The sequence below is a fragment of the Chenopodium quinoa genome, unplaced genomic scaffold (assembly GCF_001683475.1).
Source record: "Chenopodium quinoa cultivar QQ74 unplaced genomic scaffold, ASM168347v1, whole genome shotgun sequence".
Taxonomy (NCBI): domain Eukaryota; kingdom Viridiplantae; phylum Streptophyta; class Magnoliopsida; order Caryophyllales; family Amaranthaceae; genus Chenopodium; species Chenopodium quinoa.
The window spans coordinates 8,427,999-8,446,490 of NW_018742914.1; the positions used below are offsets into that span (position 1 = coordinate 8,427,999).

The 18,492-nt window shown below is 38.6% G+C and overlaps 2 protein-coding genes across 2 annotated transcripts; both read left to right on the top strand.

The window, feature by feature from the left end:
* Positions 1–10,827: 10,827 nt before the first annotated feature.
* LOC110728180 lies at positions 10,828–14,964 on the top strand. The gene is made up of 2 exons (XM_021907838.1): positions 10,828–12,262; positions 14,198–14,964. Exons 1-2 carry the CDS (start codon positions 12,130–12,132, stop codon positions 14,599–14,601), a joined length of 537 nt encoding a protein of 178 aa, XP_021763530.1. The 5' UTR covers positions 10,828–12,129; the 3' UTR covers positions 14,602–14,964.
* A 121-nt stretch (positions 14,965–15,085) lies between these two features.
* LOC110727797 (protein PLANT CADMIUM RESISTANCE 2-like) lies at positions 15,086–17,484 on the top strand. Its single transcript, XM_021907367.1, has 4 exons — positions 15,086–15,456; positions 15,719–15,790; positions 15,875–16,087; positions 16,579–17,484. The coding sequence occupies exons 1-4, from the start codon at positions 15,318–15,320 to the stop codon at positions 16,659–16,661; spliced, it is 507 nt and encodes a 168-aa protein (XP_021763059.1). The 5' UTR covers positions 15,086–15,317; the 3' UTR covers positions 16,662–17,484.
* The last annotated feature ends 1,008 nt before the right edge of the window (positions 17,485–18,492 follow it).

Genomic DNA, 18,492 nt, shown 5'->3' on the forward strand with positions numbered 1-18,492 from the left:
CAAAAGCAAAAAATCTGAGGACCATGTTAAGGACCTGGCTGAAACTTTCGCCACCTTAAGAAAGCATCAAATGAAGCTGAATCCGAAGAAGTGTGTCTTCGGCGTGAAGTCAGGGAAATTCCTTGGGTTCATAGTCAGCAAGAGGGGGATTGATGCCAATCCCTCCAAAGTCAAAGCAGCGCTCGACCTTCCTGAGCCGAAAACAAAGCGGGATGTTCAGCGGCTCACCGGAAGAATGGCAGCCCTCTCGAGGTTCATTTCCAGAGCTTCGGATAAGGGGTTACCTTTCTTCAAAGCCCTGAAACTCCCGAAAACAAAAGAGCTCGTTTGGGAGGAAGAGCAAAAAGACGCCTTTAAACAGCTTCGGGAGCATCTGGCTCAACTCCCAACGCTGGCTAGCCCAGCAGAAGGAGAAACTTTGTACCTGTATGTGGCCGTTAGCCCAACCACCATCAGTGCAGTACTGCTGAAGGAAGAAAGCAAAAGTCAGCAACCGATCTACTTTGTCAGTCATACACTGACGGATGCCGAGACTCGTTACCCTCTACTCGAGAAAGTCGCTTTCGCGGTAGTAGTAGCTGCTCGGAAGCTGAGGCCCTATTTTGATTGCCATCAGATAGTGGTCTTAACTGATCAGCCGTTGGAAAAAGTTCTCGGCAAGGTTGAAAAATCTGGTAGGCTAGCCAAGTGGGCTTTTGAGCTCACCGAATTCAGCATCAGCTACCGTCCGAGGGCTGCCATTAAGGCTCAAGCTCTAGCGGATTTCTTGGCCGAATGCTCATACCAAGAAGCGCTAGACAATGAAAAGAAAGTCTGGACCGTGTTTACGGATGGATCTTCCACCGAAAACGGTTCGAGGGCAGGAGTAGTGATAACTTCTCCTGAAGGCAAATCCTTCGAGTATGCACTAAAATTTTCTTTTAAGGCCTCGAACAACAAAGCCGAATATGAGGCAGCAATCGCCGGCCTAGAATTGTGCATCTCCCTGGAAGCCGATCATGTCTGCCTGAAAACAGACTCTCAGCTAGTTGCATATCAGATTAGCGGCAGCTACGAGGCCAAAGAGCCCTCCATGATAGCTTATCTTGCCAAGACCAAATCAGTCATTGCAAAGCTGAAAACTTTTGAGGTTCAGCTGATCCCAAGGGGTCAGAATACTCAAGCCGATGCACTCTCCAAACTTGCCAGTTCAACTCTTACCGAGCTGAACAGATCTGTATATGTAGAAGTGCGTCGAGAGAGAAGTGTCGACGAAGCACCTGAAGTGTGCTGCGCTGACCCAGAGCCTAGTTGGATGGACCCCATCCTAGCTTTCAAACTTCGGGGAGAAACTCCCGAAGATAAAGCTTTGGCCTCCAAGATGAAGAGAACCAGCTCAAGGTTCATTGTCTTCAGGGAGGAACTTCTGAAAAAGTCCTTCTCAGCCCCATTGCTGAAATGCGTGGGACCAACAGATGCAGATTATATCCTACGGGAGATTCACCTCGGCATCTGTGGGAACCACATTGGGGGAAGGACCTTAGCCCACAAGGCATTGAGGGCTGGATATTACTGGCCCACCATGATCGCAGATGCTAAGGAGCTGGTCCGGAAATGCGAAAAATGTCAAAAATACGCTCCATTTATCCACCAGCCAGCAAGGGATCTTCAGCCGATCCTTAATCCACTCCCGTTTGCCCAATGGGGACTGGATATACTAGGACCATTTCCAGAGGCTGTGTACCAGAAAAAATGGCTGATAGTTGGTGTTGACTACTTCAGTAAATGGATCGAGGCCGAAGCAGCCTCGAACATTACAGAGCAAACTGTCAGAAAATTTATCTGGCAGAATATCATCACTCGTTTTGGCATCCCGAGAGTATTTTTCTTCGATCATGGGAGGCAATTTGATAACTTACCACTGAAGCGGTATACAGATCAGTTCGGCATCAAACTGGCATATTCAGCGGTATGCCACCCGCAAAGTAACGGACAAGCCGAAGCTGCAAATAAACAGATCCTAAATGCCCTCAAAAAGAGGGTGGAAGATCAAAAGTCCAAGTGGCTGGAGGAGCTCCCTGGAACCCTTTGGTCCCTTCGGACAACTGAAAAAGAGGCAACGGGCTATTCACCTTTTGAACTGGTGTATGGTGCCGAAGCCGTTCTTCCAGTGGAAATTGGCTCTGAGAGCCTACGAGTGCACCACTTCTCGGCTGAGAATGAGCGACTGATGAGGGAATCTCTCGATTTCCTCGACGAAGTAAGAGACTCAGCCCGAGACAGAATGGCTGCTTATAAGCAGAGAATCAGCAAATTTTATAACCGAAGGGTCCATGCAAGGCCTCTTAAAATTGGAGACCTTGTCCTTCGGAATGCTGCTGCAGTTCAGAAAGGCCGAATCCATGGGAAACTCTCAGCTGCATGGGAAGGGCCTTATGAAATCTGTGATGAGCTTCAGCCAGGGTCACACCGACTTCGGCAATTGGATGGAACTGAGTTGAAAAATCACTGGAACGCTAATGTACTGAAAAAATATCATGTGTAAACCCTTCGGGGCAGAACAATCTTTGTAAGTACATTTTGAATTAATGAAAGGCCTTGGAGCCACCATTTATATAAATATTTGCAACTTTTTATCCTTTCAAAGTTTTCTTGGTTCTATCTACTCTTTAAGGGTTTTTTATTCAGCCTCGTCTGAAACCTTCGCCTTCGGGTAACTGGGTTTCAGATTGCTGACAAAACTCGTCTTTTTAAAGAACACTGGTCTTTCAGCTGAAGTCAAACTTTAGTAAGACTTGTTCTCCAAAGACATGAGTCCATGGACAATTCTGGGATATTGCCTTAACTGAGCCTTGTATCCCAGAAAGCCATTATCCGAAACATTGCCTTCAGTTGGCCCTGTGTTTCGGATATCCATTTTTCAATGATAGACAGAAAATCAAGGATAACAGCAACTGTTGGAAATTGTTTATTCAGCCTCGTCTGAAACCTTCGCCTTCGGGTAACTGGGTTTCAGATTGCTGACAAACTCGTCTTTTTAAAGAACTCTAGTCTTTCAGCTGAAGTCAAGCTTCAGTAAGATTTGTTCTCCAAAGGCATGAGTCCATGGACAATTCTGGGATATTGCCTTAACTGAGCCTTGTATCCCAGAAAGCCATTATCCGAAGCATTGCCTTCAGTTGGCCCTGTGTTTCGAATACCCATTTTTAAGAAATAAAGAAATTGTTTATTCAGTTGAAGCCATACTTCAATTTCTGGGGGGGGGGGGCAAGAAGCACTACCAGTGCAAGTTTATGTTCAGCAGAATTGAAGAAACAGTAAAGCATTCAAAAACAAAGCAGCTGAAGAAAAGAACATCAAATTAATAATTCATGCTCAGAAATTGAGCTACAAGTTCAAATAAGTTAAAAAACTATATCGGCAGCCGCCCACAAGCGGAAAATAACAGCTGCCGAAATACGTACAGAAGCAAAAAAATAAACTGTTTTGTACGACAAGGCAAGCTGAAGCAAAAAACAAACAAGGCAAAAATTCAGAAAGCGGCAAGTCTAAAGTTGAGCGCATGATGAACCGCAAGATTCTGAAGACGACTGCCCGAGTTCCTATGCTTCAGCCCGAGGATCAGACTGGTCAGCATTGTTGGGCCCCATGGTGGTCTCAGCCCCAGCAGCAGAAGAAGCAGGCTTTGCACTCTGCCGAGCCTCCCTTTCCCTCTGTTCAGCCTCCAACTCCATTCTCTCAGCTTCTTCTTCGGCTTCCTCAGCCTTAAGGATTTCAGCTTCGACTGGAGTTGCATACTTCATATGAGGGTCTTCGGGATCCTGGACCCATTCAGCACATTTGGACCAGTCCAACTTCGGCTCAGCATGAAGGCAGACTCTTCGGCACACTCTGAACCCGTTTCTGAAACCCATTTCATATTCTTCCTGGGTATAGACACGGACTTTGAGTAGAGCCTCAACATCAGCCAACTTCTTCTTTGTCTCCTCCAAGTCTTCCTTGGATTTCTTCAGCTCATCGGCGAGCTTGGAGGAGGAACCTTTCAGCTCATTCAGCTCCTGCTGAACTTGGGAAGCCTCTGTCTGAGCCTGGGCCACTTCTTCCTTTTTGGCCATCAGCTGATCCTCAGCTTCTTGGAGCTTAGCTCTCTGAGCTTCAGCAGCAGCAGCAGCCTCTGAGAGTTGGACATCCCTGGCTTGGAGCATCTCTTCAGCAGCCATTCTGCTGGCTTCAAGAGCTTCTAGCTGTTGCTGCACTTCAGCTTGTGCAGCAGCTCCTTCCTGGATTCGGCTCTCAATGGTAGCCTTGAATTTGGAGATGTCCACTCCCATGTGCTCTTGGAGGAATTTTTCCCCTTCCATCAGTGGGGGAAAAACTTCCTTCTCCATAGCATCGCAGAAGGTTTTGAGGGCTTCAGCAGCTTTTTTCTCATATTCTTCACCCTTCTGCTGCTTCTCTTCAGCTGCTGCTTGCTTCAGCTTAGCAAGCTTTAACTCCTCTTCGGCTACCTTTTTGTCGTGCTCGGCAGCGTCCACCCTATCTTGTAGGGTATCTATCAGCTCTACAGTGAGAGTCTGATTGTGCACGAACTGAAAACAGGAGCACAAGTTAAAATAAAAAATAATAATAATAATGATAATTGAAGAGCTGAATTTTAAAGGAGATAAAGGCAAGGAAAATCACCTGCATCATCAGCAGTTGGTTAGACCTGGCTGGGTCAGGAACTGATCTGCTGGATTCGCCCATCCCAGCAGTGGCCTTCAGCGACCAGATTCTTGCCCTACCTACTTCGGACATGCCAGCAAAATCGCCGAAGTAGGCTGCAGCACCTTCTCGGTTCTGACCCCATATGAGGTCCCAGATGTGATCTGGGATTGGAATTCGGGGGGCCGAGAAACCCATTTCTCCAGATTGCAGAGTCTGGAAGGAAGGAAAGGATGACGATGGAGCTTCTTTAACTTTGGATGGCTCAGCATCCTCCTTCTTCTCAGAAGAGTCAATTATTATGACTTCTTCTTCTTCAGGGGTGAGGACGAAGGCCTCAACCTCTCTTGCAATGTCTGCCGTGAAACCCTCAACACTGGGCATCACGGCATCCTCATTCTTGTGCTCAGCAGCACTCTCTTGAACTTCTTCTTGGACCCCTCCCTTAGGTTCGGGAGTTTTCTGATCCACCTCCATCTCGGGAGGTGGCGGAGGGGTCTTTGGAGGTGATTGAGGTGGTGGCCGGGGAACCCTCGGCGATCCATTGCCTTCCTCGGGTTCCCTTATTTCGACGCCGATGGTCATCGGCCTCCGCTGAAAGTCATGGGGGCCGATGATGGCCATTCTTCGGCGCCTTTTCAGAAGCGGCTGCTCGTCCATGTCTGAGTCTGAGGACTCTTCTTGTATCTGGTCTTCGGGACGAACAGGGGCTTTCCCTTCTCTGTGTCTATTACTCTCTTCAGACTGTAAAAGACAGGGGGGGAGGAAGAATGTGAAAAAAAAAAAAACAAAACAACAAACAGAAACAGACAAAATTAAGTCTGAAAGCTCACCGAGGTCTTCAGTAAAGCCTCGTCTTCTTCAGCTGCCCTAGCTGCAGCTTCTTCTTCAGCAGCCCTGGAGGACCCTTCTCCTCCTTCACAAGCTTCAATAACCCGTGCAACCTCTTCGGCCGTACGGGCAGCTTCAGCTTCTTCGTCCAGCAGCTGAAACCAGGGATCTCTCTTCTTCCACCAAGGCTTCTGCCTCTGATACAGAGCAACAACCTCAATTTGGAAATGGGAAGAGTCTAGATGAACTTCTCTATGCCTCGGTTCAGTGATAGAGGGGGCCCGATCAGTTACAACTCGTTCTCGGTTGACGCCAAGACGAGCGTAGTTAATGCCGACGTTGGTCTCGTCCCGCTCTGAAAAAGAAAAGGGGAAAGGTCAGTTCAGTTAGGTTGGCACAGCATAAAAAAGCGAAGTGAAAGAGGAGAAAAAGAGATAATTAAAAGGCCTCGGCCCTAGCCGAAGAAGCTTACCATCCTTAAACTTTCGGCTGAGGCCGACAGCTGCTAGCATGTTCTCTTGGAAAACATAATGCGTATCGGGGAGCCAAGTCTCCGGGATATGCTTTATTCGGCCGCTGCCCCCCCGGTTCGGCAGCTTGCCGAAGATATTCTGTTGATTAAGGTTCGGATCTGGGCCGTTATCTGCGGGGGGACCTAAACTTCCCATGTCGGGATCAGGCTCAGCAAGGTACCGGGGAGCGCTGAAGACGCAAGGGTGGCCCGGGTCCGTGGGTGCCCTAACCCAAATCCATTGACCTCTCCAGTCCTTGTCTGAAGAGTCGTTCGGCCACATGGTTAGGTACTGGGGCCGAGACTCAATCCGGTACCACCCAGAACCATGACTTCCGTGCCCACTTTGAATATTTGGCACTAGCCGATGAAGCTTTTTGAAGCAGTGCAGGTTCGACACATACCTGAAGAACTTGCAGACCCATAAGTATGTCATCACCCTTCGGATGCTAATAGGAGTTAGCTGACATAGGGAAATATTGTAATGGATCAGCAAGTCTCGGACGAATACGTCCAAAGGGAACCTCAGCCCATACTGAAGTTGTCTTGTGTACACCCCCACATACCCCGGGGGTGGACGATGGATTCTATCGGATGCCACGGGCATTCGGCACCAATATCCATCAGCTTCAAGGATGCCGTAATGCAACTCAATTTGTTCGGCAAACCGATACTGTTCGGCATTCTCCGCCCACCATGAGTAGGGGCGGTTTTTTATCATGGCCGAAGCTACTTCGACATCCTCCCACTCTGAAAACCCGGGAAGGATATCCCAAAGGACAGCGGGAACTTCATCGTCCCGCCCAGAAGCGCTCGACCCCTCCGTTCTCTGAGGAGGAGCCGAAGAAATTGGAGTCGCCCTAATCCCTTCAGCAGGGTCAGACTCTGCTCTTTGTCCATTCCAGGTCCCAATCCTGTTCCTGGGATCGGGAATTGGCCTTGCTCTTCTTGGAGCACGGGCTCTACCCCTAACTCCTCTCGCCATTGATAATTTCGAAGAAAAAAGTCGAAAAAGGGGAAGGAGTTCAAATTCGAAGAAAAATAAACTAAAATCAAAGGAATTTACCTTAATCTGAAGCGAAAGTTGCCGATTTACGAATTGGTAGTGGCGAGTCTCAGTTTCTAAGCTTAATGCTCGGGGAATTTGCGAAGTTTTGATGCGGGTTCTTGGGTTCTCTCGAGAATTCTGGGTTTGTGTTGGTGAATAAGTGAGGAGAGATGACGCGCCTCTAATTATATCTCCAGAAATGGGAATACGGGGAGTCCGCGTTTCAATTTCTCTTAAATACCCCACTAAGTAACCGTTAAACACACGACCTTGCGATTAAACTGCCCATTATCCGTCCAACTTCCACAATTATCCGCCTTAACTGTTGTTATCTCATTAATTACGGTTTAATTACGGTTTAAATTCAAATTTTTGGATTAATTAAATCATTCACTTCCCTCCTTTTCTGATTAAATCAAACCCGACCCGTCATCCTTCCAAATCGGGTCTGGGGGGCAAGTTGTTTGGGTCCAATTTAGTCCAATTGGGCCTAGGCATTAAATGATCCAATTAAAAGCCCAAGGTCAAGGTTCATCTCTCCAATTGTGCTAAAGTCAAAGATCAGTCCTCAAGGCAAGCCAATTGGGCTAAGGCCCAACTTCTCCATATATGCAAAGGTATAAAAGCCATCAATATTACATTTGTACATTCATTCAAGCAAAGCCTCAAGCAATTAATTCTCTTGCATAGTGTTCTCTTTCTACACACTGTACTGACTTTAGCATCGGAGGGGCCTTCCTCGGCAACACCCCCGAGGCTAGTTTACGTGTGTTTACTGTGCAGGAAACCTTCGGCCCAACATCACTTGGACCGAATCCAGTCTTCTCCACTTCATCGGACCTTCGACAAGGTCCCATTGTTTTCACCCGAAACACCCTGTAAATCTTTTCTCATTTTCACAATTTTTGTTTCTGCTTTGAGCTCCTTGCTGTTATTTGCTGATAAACTGGAATTTGAAGAGCTTATCCAGATTATCGAGTAATTTTCTTCCTTTTTCTGTAAGATAGCACCTATTTATATGTTACCTATACAGTTCTGTAACATAAATAAAATGTTAGTGTGTTACTTTATAGATATTGTACTATACTGTTAATCTTTTATGTGCAAATACTCATTTCTCTCTTTCATTCTTTCCATAGTTTATACAAATTTATATAGGTGATTTGTGACTGTGAGTTTTGTGACAGTATACATTGATTACTTGTATCTCATTTTGACAATACTTGTATAAGTTAATCGTGACTAGATTGCTACCCATAATCATTTCTTGTTATCTATTGATTCTAAATGGAAAGCAGTGGTCATAAAAAAACCCAACCAATATCAATCAAGGTGGCTAAACCTGTTTATTGATGTTAATTTGTGGGAAAGTTCAAATTGTCATCCGTAGCAACGAGGTTTGAGGCAAGATTCTAAACCTACCTTATCCCCTAAAGTCTAGCTTCTTAGAGCTCAAGGTCTATGACTAATATTCCTACATAGAATGAGCAATGGATTGTTGTCATATGTCTCAATGACGTTAAGCTTTTAGGGGGAGAAAAAAAGTTGAATTAGGAGGCGATTTGCCGGGTGAACTTGACCATAACCAATTGACATATGCACATAGCTTGCCTTACTACCATTCTTGATGCCAAGTTCTTTTCTCAAGGTCAGTGAAAAAAAATGTACTACTCAAAAAGGTTCAAATTGGGCTGGACTATGTACTCAAAAAAATTCGAAGCTTCAGTCCATAATAAGCTGTTTCATTGGGCCTTTCTCTTGCCAAACCCAGCCCAAAAACCCAAAAAATCCAACAAATTTATGACCTTGGGCTTATGACCTAACCTAAGTCCAGAAATCTAATTTCAGACCATCATAGGCTCATAGCTTATTCAAGTTATACCTAATTCCACACAAACCAACCACAGTCCAAAACCCACTATCACAAATCCACAATAATTTAGGATGCCACCGTTAAATAATGCTGTAATACCCCGTACTTTAATGTATTTTATAAATTACTTATTTATTTATAAAATATATTTTTGGTCAAATTATTTTAATTATTGAATTATAAGTAGAATAAGTTTTAATATTTGGGTCAGTAAATATTCTATCCGTGTAGCCCATCTTCATAATAAACTCAATCATCCTACTTTTATATTTAGGCCAACTATTATATTATTCAAGTCCATAATCTCTATGTAGCCCAAACATACCCTAACCTACTTTATACTATAAATATTCTATTTATCCCTAAAATTTTCCCCACAAAGTCAAATGGTAAAGGTAATTTATTTATTTTTTTTTTCTCTTTTTCTTTCTTTTTTTTTTTCCCTAACTCTTTCCTTCTCCTTTACGTGAAAACTTATGAATGGTATTTGGGTTGAGTGGGATTCTAATACCACTAACTTGCTGCCCACATCACCTAGCCGCACAACCACCGACGAGCCGCAGCCGGCGACCACCCCGCGCGACCAGCCGCTTGCCGGCAGCCACCACCGTATCACCTTCATCCTAGCACGTTTCTACACACTTAATTTTAATTATCTTGATAATTATATTTATGGGTTTTGGTTTCATTGTTCAAAGTATGTTTGAGTAGTATTAAAATCATGTTTTAATAGTTTTATTTTGTATTTTCAGATTATTATTATTAGTATTATTTTCAGATTTTGATATGATTAAAGTTAGGGTTTTTAATTTATTCAAGACATGATTTTTAGGATTATTTTATAAACTAATTTGGGGCTTTTGTGTAATCATTGATTATAACTAATAATTGAGTGTAAAAGTATATTTTTAATGAAGTTTTAAGAGGTTTTGATTAGTTTAAAGTGCTGAAATTTTGTTCTAAGTGCTACTTATTGAGTTTTAAAAAGGGGTTTTTAATTTCTCATTAAAAGGGAGATTATTTAAGAGTTTTAAAATAATTTTCAGATTATTTAAAGTGAGTTTAAGTTGCTGAAAATTGTGTATACAAGGGTGTCCCTTTACATAGGAGACTTGGTTTGGGAAGTGTTATAGTGTATTCGGCTACTTTAAGAGCTATTTCAAGGTATGTATGCGTGCTCGGAAATTTATTAAGTGTGTAGAAACGTGTTAGGATTCATTTAATTGATTCCAAGTTACTATCATGCTATGAATTGGTTAGAATTGTTGAATTGAAATGAGATTGATGATTTGAATTGGATTGATTGAATTGGAATGGTTTTGGTGAAATATTTGTGAAGCATGATTGGTTAAAATAAATTATTTATTGGAATTGGTGATATTGGAATATTGTTATTGAACCATACTTTTATTATTGACATGCTTGAAGGTTTGTTTAATTAAACTAAATGTTTAATTTAGTTTGGAATATAAAAAAGGAATTTTATTATGGTTCATATAATTTTCATTTATGCTTTAAGCATGAGAATCGAACTATTAAGTGGTTTAGTACAGAGAGATAGAATTATATTGCGGTGCCTACGTGCACTTAAGGTGTTTATACATCAAGGGATAAGATTTGCGGTGTTTTTATGCGTTTAATGTGTTTTTACACTGAGGTAGTTTTAAAAAGGGTTCAACATTAAATTAAATGTGATCACTAATTATTCAAGAATTAAATTGGAATGTTTGATTACTTGAATGATTCATGTTGATTGATTGTGTTGTAGATTGAGAGTCATCACCAAGCCTAAAATATGTAAACAACGTAAAGTGAAAGAAATTACGCACCAAAACTCTTGGAACGTATATACCTCGAGTATGGACATATATGGGGGGAGTTATGGGGTTTTATATTTAACCATAGCTTCTACTGGGAGTACATGACTCTGTATTATTATTATGCGCAAGACATTTGTTACTTTCATGTGACATCTATGCCTATCCGGTTAGCTCCCGGAGTAGTTTACCCCAATTCTTTGGGGCAGGGATTTGGTGGGAAACCCGTTCGATACGTAATCAAAATAAGTACAGTAATGAGTCCATGTTGTGTTTATTGTTTGTAGGTTGAACTATGAGGAAAGGTAAGCTTTATTGATATTGCTAGGATGCTATCATCCTAGTGTGTTTCCTTTTATGCTTATGTACTCAGCATTGCTGATTGTTGTGTTTTGAGTTTATGTTGGCCTTGTCTTTATCTTGGCCCTATGACGACCCATTTCTTATGATGAGTAGTAGGGACAGTTAAAGAGAAGTTTTCAAGTGATACGGCATATTCATGTTGGGGTTTAAGTGAAGAGCGAATCTTATTTCAAATTTTAATTTGAATATGTAATTATTATTGTTTATTGGTTTATTATTATTGATTGATGGTACTAACGCGCTGATTTTAAATACCGTTGGTTTTGAAAAGGGCTTACAATGGTTCCAACTTGTAGGTTTGATTTCGTTTGACTTTGACTTGACTATATTTTTGTTTGGTTGGACTGTTGGACTTTGACTTTGTTTTGAAAGGTTTTTGAAAATGTATTCCGCTGTGTATCTTTGATAAATGTCTTTGCCGTTATCACAGTGACTGTAATGCCTTAAATTTTCCTATTTCGTATTTTAAAAAGGACAAAATAGGTATTTTAAAGAAAAGGAATTTATAAGGTGTTATAAATGCTCCATACACGTAGTACATTAATTTAAAGTACCACCATAAACATGTATCTCCACAAACATTCACGACAATTTTTCTACCCCGAATTAGAATATTTGAGAGTTGCTAAATATTTCACACAATTGCACTAATCTCCCTTTTCCACCATAGAGGAAGCCATTAATCACTTCTAGGACATGCTAATGCTAAGAGGAATTTTATTATATTCCTTTGCTTTTAGTGAAATCAAAGTGCTCTTACTCTTTCTCTCAACTTATGATATTTCTTTATCTTTATGTAAAGCAAAGAAAGATGACTCAAGAACCTTCCACATTTAGTTGCCATCTCATTAAAGAAATAAAGTACAAAATCACCCCCACCTCTTTTTATTTTATTTAATAATTTGATATAAATAACAACTAATAAATCAGGACAAAATCCACCGTTTGTTCTCTCTCTACTCTTTTTGTGATTTAGTAACAATTTTGAAGAAGCTTTAAAAAAATGGAGCATGGAAAGCTAGGAAGGAAGTTTATGTTGCCAATATTGGTGGTAGATTTGCTAGTCTATCTTATAATATTAAGCCTTGCTTCTTGGTCCCTTAACAAATATATCGATGGTCACCAAAATCACCATTGTAAGTCTCACCTTTTTCTTTCTTACAAGTATGTATTATGATTATGTTTTCATGATGATTTTTTGTTTTATTTCAATATGATATATCATATAAAAGACGTAGTCTCAATGATGAAATCGGCTCCATGAATCAAGATTTTATCTCTTCTGTTCATCGATCATGATTTTATATGTTTTCTTTAGTTGCTATATATTCAACATACATAATATATTCATCTGAATTTAATTGTTACGTTAATAGTTTAGATAGTTATTATAACATTGTTTTATGCTACCTTCAAATTAATCAAATATGTTATTTCTAATATATCTTTCTCTCAGTAATTTTATTTGATCATAATTTGGATTAATAGTTGCTTCAACTTTTTAGGCTTATTACTTTGTTAGTTATCCGTACAAGAATACAAGTTGCAATTGCAAAAACGTATTAAGTAAAAAATTGTTAGTTTTTGAGCTACCGGACATACGGCTAAGATCATAAGAATATAGTTAGGAGTAAATTTCAAGTGCTTTTTCTATTTATAAAAAAGTTGTTATTCAATATCTAAACCACCTTTGTAATTGTAGCATTAATAAAATACAATCTTGATGCATTATAATTTTGGAGGTGATCGATAATTGTTGTTAAGAGCCTATAATAGGATTAGTATATACTCATCGTCCTTCATTACAGTTATTTACAATGGAATTGAAGGACCGGTAATAAGTTAAATTTATGTGGATGTCACCCAAATTGTTAATAAAGTCTTATGAGAGTTGTAATCCCTGTATATACGAGTCTACAAGACTATGACTTGAGATCAAATTTCGTTAACATTATTGTCTTTTGTAGCTACTATACCATATAAAATTCATTGACGAAATCAATTTATTCTTATTTATTAAACTTAATGTACGCAGCATAATCATATAAATAAATACAATTAAATTAAAGTTAAAACAACCTTTACATATGGGATGGATATTAGAAGCATGTAAAACATTTGGTAGTGCATACACGTGTACACCCGCATAGTAAGAGTATGTCCAAGGGAGAGTACCTCAAAACTTACTCTACTAAAATAAAACCAAATTCAGATTTCAACTTGTATGAATACAATAATTTATAATAACTCATATTTAATATAAATCCGATTCGATCTGATCTGACCTCACCAATCCCAAACTAGACTTTTGAATTGACACTTCTAAGTACATCCAAGTGTAATACAATACATGTGTATGTTAGAAAGTACCTAAAAAACAAATGAAAGGCTTACTTATAAGAGTTTTTTTTTTTTTTTTTTTTTTTTTTTTTTCTTCTTTTTTTGAATAGTAAAAAAATTCATTAATAAAAAGTCATACCACATCTACAAAAGAGATTCGACTTTAACAAATACATAAGATATTGATTCAAATAAAAATTTCCTTCATAAAAACTACAATCGTCGAGTAGATGTTGCATTGTGGAACATTTTCTGCTTATATCGCTGGAAAATACAGCCTTATTGGAGAAGCAATCTAACGATCTTTTGTAGATGTGAGGATGTTTTCCTTCTGATTCATCAATTTGTATTCGAAACCTTGATAACCCTTGCGATCTTGTATCATGGATTCAAACCTAAAAAGATTCTCCCCCAAAAAGAGGAGATAAACCTTGTCTTTCGAAGGAGGTCGAAAAACCCTTGTCTTTCGAAGGAGATCGGAAACCCTTTCTTTCGAGGGAGAAAAGTTCTTCCCAAAAGGAGGAAGCATTATTATAACCTAAAAAAACCTTTTAAAAAAACAAGAATGGAGGCTTTTCACAGGTTAAAACCGCCGGAAGCCCCTTCAAAAAACAACAATGGAGGCTAAAGGCTAGGCTTGAGAAGAAAGGAAGGAGGAGAGAGGAGAGAATTTTATTTTATTTTTATACGTAGTCTAATTTCCACTACTTATAATAGTTGTTTGATCACAGTGTTGGGAGGAAATGCGGCTACAAACTACATGCTAATGTTTGCACTCTTAGCCGGAACCACCGGGATCGCATCGGTTATGGCGGGTTTTGCACACTTCCGATCATGGTCAGTGTCAAGCATGGCAGCAGCCACCTCAGTCGCGGTCATCTCATGGGCCCTTACGGGCCTAGCATTTGGGCTGGCTTGGAAGGAGGTGAGGCTAGGTGGTTATAGAGGGAAACGTTTGCAAACACTTGAAGTATTCATAATAACTTCTACATTGATCCATTTGTTGTACATAATTCTACTTTATGCTGGCCATTTTAACCAGAGATATGGGCTGTGTCATGGTGGGCCTGGCCCATATGTCTCAACTCGTGAAGCCCAAAAGACTACCGAAAGCGAACCTCCTCCTGCTGCTTAATTGGCTTCCTCCTTTTTTTTTTTTTTTTTTTTTTTTGGTGGCATTTACTTCGTAATTGTATATTGTTAAACTTTGACATTGCGAATACTTGTTGTACTAGTTTAATGGCTTTTTCTAATCTGATGTAATTTTGCAATGTATTGATGTAAAAAAAAAAAATTGTGTAATTTCATAGTTACTCCTTCCACAAATTAAAAAAGTTTCGAAAAACAAGTAAAGAACCCTAGTACTTAATTTCATTAAGTCGTTTCATTTCTTTAGGGTAGATTACTACCGTGTCTGATTTTGTTCGAATCAGATTTTGTCCCCAATGTCATTTATCTTCATGACTGTGTACTTTCTTCTTATAATAATTTTGTATCATTTTGATGGACTTATTACATTAAGTATTTAATTATGAATTATCATTAAGGGATTAATTGTTTGGTTGACATTAAAAAAACATGGAAAATGAGACTTCTTAGGTACAAGTTAGAAAGTAAGGAGTATAGTTTTGATTCGTTCGAATTTATTATTTCCTTGTACTACACTACTACGGAGTATTTTTTATATTCCCACATAATTAGTGGCTATCTACTAAGTAATTAAGATATCATCAACCAAGTTTTTTTATATGGTTTGGAAAACAAATATTTGGCAAAACTTTTTATTATATAAAGTAGTCATCAATTAATTCATTTGATCACCACACAACTCTAGTTTCTCTGAGAATTAACATGGAGAAGCCGGAAAGTATAATTCCGATAGGTTCACCGGCTGCTGAACCGGCATATACTCCGTTAATGGGAACATCATATCATGATCAAGGCCAATGGTCTAGTGGTCTTCTTGACTGCACCTCAGATATCCAACTGTGTAAGTTTGCTTCTGTACTTCATACGGTCTATCTTCTTCGCGTACAAAATACATATGTATTTAAACATGTTATACACGTATATATATCAAATAAAGTTGTAGAAGGTGGTACCAAAATATTGTACTCCGTATCTGAGATTGTCACACAATAACTTTTGTACATACATAATCTACGTTAGTATACTATAAGTTACCTTCAAATGGATCTTATCCGATACAATACGTACTGACCTTTGTTACATGTATATATGTTCTTGTGCAGGTTGTCAAACAACTTGGTGTCCATGCATTACCTTCGGGCAAAATGCAGAGATAATTGATAGGGGATTATCATGTATGCTGTCCTTGAAATTCTAATTTGTTTATAAATATAATCGAAATTAACCAACTGAAAATGTTAATTTTGCAAAAATGACAGCATGTGGGGTGAGCGGAGCTCTATATGGCATAATTGGATTTCTATCGGGCTTACATTTTGTTTACGCATGCGCCTATAGAACCAAGCTCAAGCGACAATATGGAATATCGGCAAGTCCTATTGAAGATTTGTGTACCCATATTTGGTGCCACCCTTGTGCCTTATTTCAAGAGCATCGCGAGCTTCAACACCGTGGTTATGATGTTCCTCTCGGTACGTACATAGTTTTTCTTTTTATGTGTACAATTTTTCGTTAGTTCTTTTCATAATTTATCATGCATATTCATTTATGAAAACGGCTAAAATATTGATTAACATCTTTGTATTGAACTAACATATACATATAACTTGAGACTATTATTTATTTATTTTTTTTTTTTTTTTTGAGAGAAACTTGAGACTAATTTAACAATCATGATCTCACAAGAAATTGTTTTTTTTTTCTTGTCCTTTTTCTTATATAGCATGGGAATTATATTAACTAAAGAATATACTAAAAAAATATACGAAAATAAAGTTAAAAGTCAATAAGGTAAATCGAGTTAATTATAAAAGTGAAGAATAATCCTATATTTTAAAAATTATCTTAACAATTTCGTAAGTCAACTTATATATAATTAATGAATTAATTTATAAAATTCTTACTATTAAATTATTACCACTCATATTATAATTTTTTTTATTATCCATGGTTTTGTTTACAGGATGGTATGGTAATTTGGAGAAGCGAAATGGGGGAACGGGTATGGATAATCCCCCTGTGGTGCCGGGCGGTATGACCCGTTAGATCAAAGATGCATCTGCTTTTATAGTTCATTTTCTATAATTGGCTTTTTTTTTTGTATGTTGTGTTTTTATGTAATTCTATTTATGAACTAAATCATACCTTCTTTAAGTCCCAATGTTTATGAGGCGTAGGGGAGTTAAGTTGTTAGTTTAAGATTATTTTCTTACTAACAACTTACTAAGATAAAAAGGATTAATTAGCTAATTAATAATAATAAAAAAGTGTATTGTACTTTAAAATATTTATCGTATGGAGTGTTTGTGATGTGAATTACAATTGTGTTTGGTTTTAATTTTTTGCGCCCTATCTTACTATTAATAATACTATCATGAGCCAAATTAGGGCTTCTGTATGATTGTAAGAAGATACATTTTGGAATGCGATCAAATTAAAATAGATAAGTTAGGTTGATAGGCTCTTAAAAAACTTATACTTGTAGTATCTATACGTAGTATTTGAATAACAAAAAGGAAAAAATGGTTATTTTTTATCTATACCCCTCTCTCTCTCTCTCTCTCTTCTTTTTTTTTCTTTGACGGACTGTTCTCTTTAAAAACCAAAGGTATCATTTCAATAATTGCTCTTTGAACAACTATAAATAATTCAAAAACTACGGATTATATGCTATAGAACAAAATATATATCTAAATAATCTCCTAGCTAAAACCCTAAAGAATAAAAAGAAAAATTGTTAATTCCTTCGCACATTGCAAATGATAACTTGGAGCACTACTCGCATATACGAAGTATAATAATCCATATATTCTAAATCAAGCTTTACAGTTATATGATTGAGCACCGAAACCCCAACTTTAATCATGATGTCAAGCATAATATTTTAGTGGATATTTTAGAATATGTTATTCATGACCAAAGTTAAAAAGGGTTTGGTCGGGTCATGACCTATTTTATCCGGGCCCCTAATCACAAATAGATACAAGGTGGTGACTTGGTGATGTGTGGTGAATTTGGTGTGAAAATGTGGACAATCATAAATTATCATCATAACGAGTAGTAAAAAACGAAACAATTCAATAAGCCATGGGACAACAAAAAGCGATGCATGGCAAGCTTTATTTAATTTGGCCATGAGACCGAAATTAAATAAGTGTATTAGCAGCTTTCGAAGAACTTATTTTGTCTAAACTACTTATGTTATACCCATCATGCTAGGACTTTATATTATTAATTATTAATATTACTCTTTTATCATGGTTAAATTAATAATCGCTGATTTTAGACCAAATTAAAATTAGACAGTGTGTAAAGCCCATGCCTACCGATCTCAGATTCATCAATAATGGTGAAGAAAAAAATTGGAAATGAGTTGAAAACAAGAAATTGTAATTATTTATTGAGTGACACCAAAAAATGAAAGCGGAAATTTAATCCACGGAGTCATTTGATTGGCAACCAATAGCACAAAAAGTAATTAAAGTTACTCCAAGTCCTAACTCCTTTAGCCTCCATTTTCTCTTGGAATGGTTGGTGGTTAGTACAATTATTGACATGGTAAATCATATCAAACTTTATGAATACCACTATCAATATTTGAAATCACAACTATAAATGACCCAAAATGTCATTAGTCTGGATCGTCTTAGAACCAACCAATTAAACACCCTAATAAACTGAAATTTTTTGTAAGCCAACCCAACTCAAGTTAGAGGAAGACTCCAGGAGAGGAGAAAGAGTAATAAGGGAATCCCTACTCCCAAATTGTCCCTAATAGGAATTAATCTATAAGATACAATCCTTACAATTAAACCAAATACTATTTAATTAGTTACGAGATTCCATAGGTTGTGTCCAATTTCTCCCAATTTAGCTA